The following is an 8,972-nucleotide window of genomic DNA, read 5'->3' as shown; positions in this document are numbered from 1 at the left end:
TATATTCTACATCCAGCTCGATAGCGACATTATAGTTAACAAGGATCAATATATTTTTATAATCATTTTAAGGTACCTCTTATATTTTTCTGAGTATTTACATCTGTACAAGCAAAGCACACACTTCAAAGTGCACATATTTAATACAGTATTGACTAGATTTGCAATTACAAGGTTTTTATCCCCACCCCCCCACCCCCCCTGCACAAAAAAACCAAAAAACCTGAAACTATTGAACAAGAAACCAAAAGAACGACCCAAGATTTTCGTACATTTTACACAAAACAAAAAAACAAAAAGTAGGAAAAGAAAGAAAACGCTGCTAGATTTGTACTCTCTCTCTCTCGCAGTAAGACTTGTGACGTCTGGTGTGACTAAATATTTCCACATCTCACGCTTCGTTAACATTTTGGGGATCTTTTCTGAAAAGAAATAAACTCTATGCTTGTCTTGTAGAAAAGTTAAGGCAAAGTCATTTTTCAAGTTTAAATAAAATTCAAGTTTTTCAAACACTGGATGGATTTTTTTAACACACACACACATGAATGTGTGTGTGTGTGTGTGTGTGTGTGTGTGTGTGTGTGTGTGTGTGTGTGTGTGTATGTATATATATATATATATATATATATATATATATATATATATATATATATATATATATTTATTTTGAGAGCTCAATACATCATTTTTTCCTTCTCCCAAAAAGAAAACTTAATGATATTTCTTGTGGAATAAACAGCACTGCTTTATAAATAAGTGGATATGGTGCATTTACATCTGTTTTACCATTTCCACCAATGAGGAAAACAAAAAAGAGAAAATAATAGACCCATCCAAGTGCATCTCAGTCCTTCAAAATAATAAAAAAATATTTTATTTTTTCACTAAACTCAAGCTGTAGCGTCCAAATCAAAAGCAGCTCTGACCCAGAGTACAGGCTCTTTAAATGAAGCTTTCCCTTCTCCAGGCTCCTGTTTTCTCTTAGTGGGATTACCCAGAATGCTTTTTGTTGCAGGAAGACTTCAGCGAGACATGCGAGGTCCCACCTAAACAGATATTGTGTATAGTACAGTGGTTTATTTATTTTTTTCAGGGTGTTTTTGCATCTTAGGTGACGACTTCAAAAGATGAACCCGAGCACATGACCGAGGAGCAGGGAGGGAAGTCTTTTAAGTCATTTTTCAGGCAGTTACATTCAAATTAAAAAACACACTCTGTTGGTTATCTGCCAAAGTGGTTGCTACAGTAGGCAGACCTTCCAACCATAGCTGGAGCTGCCCTCCCTGAACGTGCGAGCTTGCTACTTCACTCTGGTGCAGGATGCAAAATTTTCCACCAGCTCTGGTATAAAATCGCTGCTTCGATTATGTCCCATGAAAGCTCTGACCAACTGGGTGCCGGCGCTTCAAACGAGCCAGGCTCGAGGTGAGTAAAGGATGTTTCCTCTTACTCTGTGCTTTAAATCGTCCTCCTGTCTGCTGCCATTTATCAAAGGTAACCAGAGTGAAGCGGCAACAGAGGAAGTCCCGTGTGCTCTGGTTGATCTTTTCCAATTTTTTCAGAGAAATCAAAGAGTGCAAACAAACTAGAAGAAAACAACAAAGCACGCCGACAGAGAGGAGGAAAAAAAAAAACAAAACACCCCCAAACAACAATAATAAACAATCCTAGTGGTATAGACTTGAGGAAAACAGCGGAACATTTTCACCCCAAGGATGGATTTTACACACCTTCCTGCTCCAAACCTTCCAGCACTTAAATGTTTGGTTTAAGGCTGTTCACGAGTCCCGACGGGACCCCAAAGCCAAATTATCGCTCTCTCACTTCAACATTGCAAACCACGTTCCAGAAAAAAACAAAAACAAAAACAAAAATCCACTCGTTATTTACCTTCATAAAAATATACTCGTCTGTTCAACCATCCCACTTCCCCATTTTCACCACTTTCCAACAAAACCCTCACTGACACAAAACCAGAAGTTAAAAATCCAAACCACTGCATGTCTATTCAAGCAGCACCAACCAAAAACAAACAAACGAACAAAAAACGTTAAGCATCAGTCTTCAAAAATTTAATGCTGCACAGATGCTTCAACATGACCGACAAGACAAAAAAGCTTCAGTGATTGTGTCAATGGAGATGATGCAGCAGGGTGTTCGTCAACTTCTCTCCTGGAAAACTGAACTGTGTGTGTGTCATTCCCCAACTTTCCCCCCCAAAAAACAAAACAAAACAAAGTTAGTCCCTTTTTTCACTTTAGGTAGGATTAATCGCATGAATTTGCTTGCGAGAGTCTGAGAAAACAACAACAGTGCAATTAAACGTCTGCAGATGTAAATCAAGTATTTCTACTTACAGTATCAGAGGAGTTGTAGTAACAGGTTCCAGGTTTTGATATCTAGCACCATAAGTAGGAGAAAGAACTACAAACATGCCACCGTTTGAAAGGAGGTTTGAACAGTTTGAACAGGAAACTTCCCTCTGGATCAAATCGCCACACTGAACTCTGGACTTGTGCCATTTTATGGCAGGAAACTAACACACATCTCAGCCTCCTGATGAGTCACTCTGTCTCAGCAGATTTCCAGAAAATTAAACAAAAACAAAAAAAACCCTCCGTTTGACGCCTGTAAACAGACGTGTTTACTGAACTGATAGCTGGTAGCTAGTGTTAATTTCCTCCTTCCTGCTTGCCAGCGTTTCCTCGCCTCCAGAATAAACAAAACCCTTTCAGATGGGAAGAAGCGGCTTCCTCGTCACCGCTCGATTTTAAGTTTGTCAGCTTAAAACCTGCCCTGCATCTTCCTTCCACAATAATGATCAACAGTTTGACAGGAAATGAAAAGCGGGGAGAGAATTCAGCTTCCTGACTAGTTAAATGTCTGCAGACTCATATGCAGTGTGAGCAACACCTCACCTACTTCCACTTTTACAACAAGATGCCTCATTTTAGAGAAAGTCATGTGCCCTTCCTGTGTGATACTAAAAAACAAAAAACAAAACAGCGCTGACCCCACGTTAAGCCACAGACGCACACTATGGTGAGTTAGCATGTTAGCAAAACAGAGAGGGAATAACAGCAGGAGGGGTGATCCTTTAAGAACAGGATCAGAGGAAGAAGACGCCGAGGGGAGGATGACCAATTACTGTACCAACAGCCAACTACGGTTTGCAAAACCCCCCAAAAAGACATAAAAGCCACCTAGTGTAAACAAACCTGCAAAAAATTCTATGTAAACCAAAGGATCCAAGTCTTCTTGTGATGTTGAGTTGCATATGGATGTGAATATGTATTTAAAAACAAAAGGACTAATAATGACCCATAATTAAGCCACTTAAAGTTGCACAATGCTGCCACTCAACATGCAAACAAACCCCTCATTATGACAGCCAAACAAGATGGAGTCTGTTTTATGCACCCTTTCCCATCATCCTTTGGGGTGGCTTCCAACAATGCCCTGCTGCTTCCCACACATGCACGCACACACACACACACACACACGCGGCTAATTTAATCCCACAAGGCCATTTGGACAGAATGAACAAATTTCAGTGTTTTCTGTGCCACCTGACAGGCTGACACCACTACGTAATGCAAAAAGAGAAAAGGAGAAATAAAAGTGAAAAACCAAAAACAATAAATAGAATATAAAGAAAAAGAAACGGTGCTCTACATGCACAGTAAAGTGCTTTTTGTCTGCAAGCCCTGATCCAGAAAAGAAGGCGTCCTCTATGCTTGTTTGTGACGGGTGATTCTGGGATATAAGTATCGAGTAGCCCTGACTTGTATTTCCTTTATTTTTTTTAAACGCATCTGTGGAGCATAGTAGTGGGGTTGGAGGACTTGGGGAGGGAAAGGAGGTCACCCTACTGCGGGGATTTGGGTGGGGTGTGGTGGGAATCTTTGTTGGGGGTTTTCCCTGGGTGTGGGGGCGGAGAGGCCCACCGCCCACCCGGCCTTCGGACCTCCTTCGGGGGTCTGCCTGTGGTGGCACCCGTTGAACTGGGTTTGGAGGAGGGGTGGTAAGTCTCTCTGGCCTTGGCCTCCCCTGAAGGCGTGGAGGCGTCGGGGCACTTCCTCTCCTCGCCTGCTGTGGCGGCGCAGGCTGGCTTAGCTTCCTTAGGGGTGGTTGGCTGCTGTAACGTCGGGGCATCCTTCACCCGCTGGCAGATCTCGGCGTAGGAGGGCTTCCTCTGCTCCTAGCAGGAAAACACAAGACAGTTGTAAAACATTCTGCACACATCCTTACAAAGCTCGTCTGCGGGCAGTTTGTGAACGAGTAGTTTTCATTTCCACCTTGAACTGGACAGAATCAGAGTTAGATCCTCGTACGGGTCCGTTAGCGTCAGTAACGAACTTCCTCACATGCATCTCACATACCATGCCTGGAAAGGTTCAGGCCTGTAGCACACGTGTCTTCAGAAGGAGAGCCCCAACAACAAATTGGTCCAAGCATCATACAAATAGAGAGGTAAGCTGAATTAAGTGACAGAATCTTCAGGTCTTTGCTTATATTTATGCCATTTAGTCCAATGTTGTTGAAAAGGACGACGTTTAAGTCATAGAAAGAAAGTCAGTCTGTCCATCAGATGTATTTCCTCTATAATCTCTAGCACTTGCTCTACTTGGGGAGGATCCTTCTTAAGCCAATTCCTTGTTATGGCCTTTTTAGATGCAATCAACAGGATTTTAAAAATATATCTGTCCTTTTTTAGAATCAAATCTCTGGGTAGAAAATCCAGTAAGAAGATCCTGGGGTCCTTAGGGATGGCATAGGACATGATGTCATCTGTTAACTTGGATATACTGTCCCAAAATGAAGTCAATTGTGTACACGTCCAAAAGATATGAGAGTGATTGGCGTTCGGGTGACAACACTGTCTCCAACATTTTTTCTGGTGTGCATGAAATTTGTTAGTAATATGTGGAGTAATGAAGAATCTAAATAGAGTTTTCCGCACAAATTCCCTCCACCTTTTGGAACAAGTCGATGTTTGTTGTGTGGTGCACATATAGTGTGTTGTTACCATTTTGTTTTTCTAGCCCTTTTGTAGAGTTTAGACACAGTTTTGGTGGGCAGACATTTGTAAAGAGGAAGAACTCCCTTTTAACAGGAAGACATCTCCAGGGACAGGCTCAGAGAGAGAGCCATTAGCCACAAAGTGACAGAGAGCCGAAAGAGAGGACCCCAAACAGAAGGAAGGACAGACTGAAGTGAAGCATCAGGGATAGACTTTGTTCCCAATAACTGTTACAATTAGCCCACATTACAACAGCTCGAAGTCAGTAAAACTGTAAAGAAGCTTCTAAAAATACAACAGAACCAGGCAAACTGTGGGATTTAAGTTTCTGTACCTGCTCAGCTGATCTCTGTTTACTTACATTCATCAGCTATGTTGGGATTTTATTTTTTTGCACAGTATCTGCCTCACTCTGCTCACAGCAGCTCACTGTTTGGTTTACACCAGCGGTCCCCAACCCCCGGGGCCACGGACCAGTCCGTGAGTCATTTGGCAGCGGGCAGCGAGAGTTGAAGTTCGGGTGTGAAATTCACGGTTTTCAGCGTTATTTTTAAATCTTTTTTATCATTAACTCTGTTTGCCTGGGTCTTTTCCCGTGTGTTATGAATAAATCTTATTTTTTTGGTACCGGTACTGGTTTTATTTTGTTGTATTTATCCACGACAAGGCCGGTCTGTGAAAATATTGTCGGACATTAAACCGGTCCGTGGCGCATAAAAGGCTGGGGGCTACACAGCTGTCTCCTAAACGTGTGCAGAAACTTTAATGTCAGGACTGAAAAATTAAAATTGAAAATATTGAAAATCAAAGAATTTGGCTGATAATTTAATCCAAAGGCTAATTTTCATTAAGTGTATATCATTTATTAATAAACAACAAACATGAAAACAAGGAGACGAGAAAAAATGTATTTTACGCCGATGCAGGCACATGTCAATCAAACTTTTTCATATATGAATATAACGCTGGGGACAGCCTGTAACTACAAACGTTCCCTTTTATACAGTTTGGGAAAACGCTGTAATAAACACGGCAACTGAGCTAAAAACATTCAGAATTTTGGCTCCTGAACATTTCAGAGATTAAGAGGTTCAACATGACAGCAGTGATATGATTGTTGAACCCACAGTTGGCATGTTGATTGTATTTAATTTGCCAGATCCGTTTCTGTTCACTCCTACGTGTGTGTGTGTGTGTGTGTGGTTGCTGTTTTAGCAGCAGTACGTTTCAGACCTTGGCTCGTGTTTTATTGCTATTAAAAAAAGACCAAAGCTGAGAGGAAAGCAGGGGTTGTTTTTTTTCGCCCCTCCATCAAAACAGATTTTCTTCTTTAAAATGCACCGTTTCCTTCTGACACCTCACACCGACCTAAATTAAAGCTGTAAGAGGAAATTTGCCTTTGGCTTGTTGCAAGTAAAGCTTTCTGGGCTGCTACATGTGTCTGTTTTAAAAATGCACAGCTTTTTCCTCTAAAAATCGAGTTGTCTGCAATCAAAATCAATACGAGACTGCGCAGAATTAAGGTGCAATTAATTTGCCTCCTTTTCTTCATGATGAGATTGATTTAATGGTGACTGAGGTGTCTGAGAGGCAGCAAATATTAAAAAGGGCCGGTGAGCAGAAAAAACAAAACAAAAAGGAGGAATCAATACTGACTGTGGCAGCACCGTTGACTTGCACCGATTTGCTTGCAGTGGACAGAGTCCCAGGAACTCGCTCCACAGACAGCTGCACCTCCTTCGGCTTCACCTCTGTCACCTTCACCTCCCTGGAATAAAGAAACATGAGCCAACAGCATTAGGGCGAAATAATGAATTTAACATCATTTAGGAGGTCTGCAGTCCTCGAAACGCACATAATGGCTAAAGAAGTGATCAGTGCAACATGAAGAGGCAAACTGATGACTGTAATAAGACGAGATCTAATCAGAAAGCTCCTCCTAACCTTAATGTGGCCAACCTAATATTCAACATTATCTTCTTGTGCAGCTCAGGACTTTGTTTTTTTTTTTTTTTTTTTAGATCCTTCTGTGAAATCCCATCGTGTCCCCTTGTGTTGAAGCTTGAATTAAATTTTCGCAAAGTGGACGACCTCAATCAAAGTGGTGGAGGAGCTCACGGTGACTCAAGATTGTGTTGTTGTCCTCTCCCGCGTTTTAAATTCGACCAAGCGATCTACAAAAAGCAGCAGCGTGCTGAAGCGATGACTTTGAACATGACACTGTCCAAATTTAAACAGGTAAGGTTAAAATTTTATGGGCCTGTTCCCAGAACTTTTTGATCACACCTCATATATCAAAGGCGCACACCAAAACTATGCATTATCATGTTTATGTGAATACGCAGAAAACGAGGTTATTTCCTTGAACCTTGAAACATAAAATAATGAGTAGATGACCCTACAAGTTCTAATCTCAAAGTGTTGGTGCAGGATAACTTTTTTCTTGCTCGATTATAGTTTCAGGTAAAAGAAAAATAGAAGAAGAAGAAATTTCCATCTGTACAGGAAAAACAGCAAATATGACTATAAGGTGTAAAGCAAAGGATGATGAAACAGACAAGCAATGTAATATGAGCTGGGATACCGGTTCTCACAGACCTAAGTATTAAGAAACAAAGCCTTGGTAATATCTTAGGAGGACTCATTTTAAACCAGTTCGGAAGATGTCCGTGTGTTGTGGTTTACACATTTGCTTATGAAGCAAGCGAAAGGTCCCCGGTTTGCTCCCAGGAGGAGACACGAATCCCTTTGGGGAAAAGTATTCACTATAAAAATTCTACCTTATAAAACATCCGGAGCTTTCCGCTGTGGCAACCCTCGTGAATAAGGGAGCGGCTGAAAGTCACCTACCCATTTCAGGGTGAGAGAATGAAGCCTAATGGTGCCGCACGACTAAAATGTCCAAAATGACACATTTCATAGCTGTGAGAAACTGTCACAGTGCTATTGCAGGTATGGTGTGTGGCTGCCTTTCCAGTTCTGTAGTTAATACCCCTAATTTCCATTTTCTGTCACGTTTACTTCCTATAATGATCTGAAATAGGCTCACAAGCTTCCTGGAAAACGCTGCCTCTTTACCTGCAATGTCAGGCTGTTCTCGTGGGTGGATGGCACCTTTCCTGTCACATCCTCTCTCTCTCTAAATCGTAGGCTATTATGTTACACGCTTTTCTTAACAGATACTAGAACCATTATGATAATTAATGACAGCATTTCAGTGAATGCTGTGTATGTTCGCAGCCTTATCTTCTACCCCACGGCTGTCAGTAAATGGCTTTTTACAGACTCTGCTCTACGTGCTGCAGTCAACAACATCTGAGTGCTTCTTACGTTACTGGGAGGGAGGGAGCGGGACTGTGCGGCGTGCCAGGGGAAGGGGTCAGCGTCGAGGCGGGGGTCGTGGTCGGGGCGGTCGGCGAGGGCTGGAAGGTTGTGGCCATCGGGGACGTTGAGGACCGGAGAGGCTCTTTGGGACCCGCTGGGGAGAGAGTGCCTCCACTACTGGATTCAGCACTTACATTCTGCAGCGACATCAAACAAACAGCAAGCAGCAGAAATGACGTATTACAGCAAGTTCTTTTTATTAGCAGTAGGAGAAGTTCTTTACAGGTGAACGTATATCAGTGTACAATGAAAAAGCAGGACCAGTAGCTAAAATTACAGTGTTGGTGTTGTCTTCCTAAAGCCTTCTTTATACTTGTGCTGTTTTTCCATATCATAAAGAAATGCTAGATTAATGCTCCATATTGTGAGCCAACACACTCGAGAATCAGATTATTACTCTCAAGCATCTCACCTCTATTTTGAGGAAGATTTAAAAAAAAAAAAAAAAGTTTTCCAACATATTTCAAGGTACGTCTGTGAAGGTTCTCAGTCATCCAGGTCATCGTAGTCTAAGGAGCTTAGAAAGAAAAGTGTCTGGACTTCTTTAAGTTGTTTGAAGACGTTT

General features: G+C 41.8%; 1 protein-coding gene across 4 annotated transcripts in view; it reads right to left on the bottom strand.

Annotated features, from left to right (window-relative positions):
* Positions 1–820: 820 nt before the first annotated feature.
* Positions 821–8,972, bottom strand: part of larp4b (La ribonucleoprotein 4B) — a 52,274-nt gene continuing 44,122 nt past the window's right edge. For all 4 annotated transcript variants that reach the window (XM_084911568.1, XM_084911569.1, XM_084911570.1 and 1 more), the window contains 3 exons: positions 8,354–8,544; positions 6,680–6,791; positions 821–4,201 (listed from right to left, as the gene is read on the bottom strand). In XM_084911568.1, the coding sequence (XP_084767694.1) occupies positions 3,869–4,201; positions 6,680–6,791; positions 8,354–8,544 (636 nt within the window). In that variant the 3' untranslated portion in view covers positions 821–3,868. The remainder of the gene's footprint in view (positions 4,202–6,679; positions 6,792–8,353; positions 8,545–8,972) is intronic.

This window comes from Perissodus microlepis, chromosome 18 (genome assembly GCF_051167445.1).
Source record: "Perissodus microlepis isolate ML-2025 ecotype Zambia chromosome 18, ASM5116744v1, whole genome shotgun sequence".
Classification (NCBI taxonomy): Eukaryota; Metazoa; Chordata; class Actinopteri; order Cichliformes; family Cichlidae; genus Perissodus; species Perissodus microlepis.
Note: the sequence above shows the minus strand (reverse complement) of the source record. Positions and strands in the feature narration are given on the sequence as shown.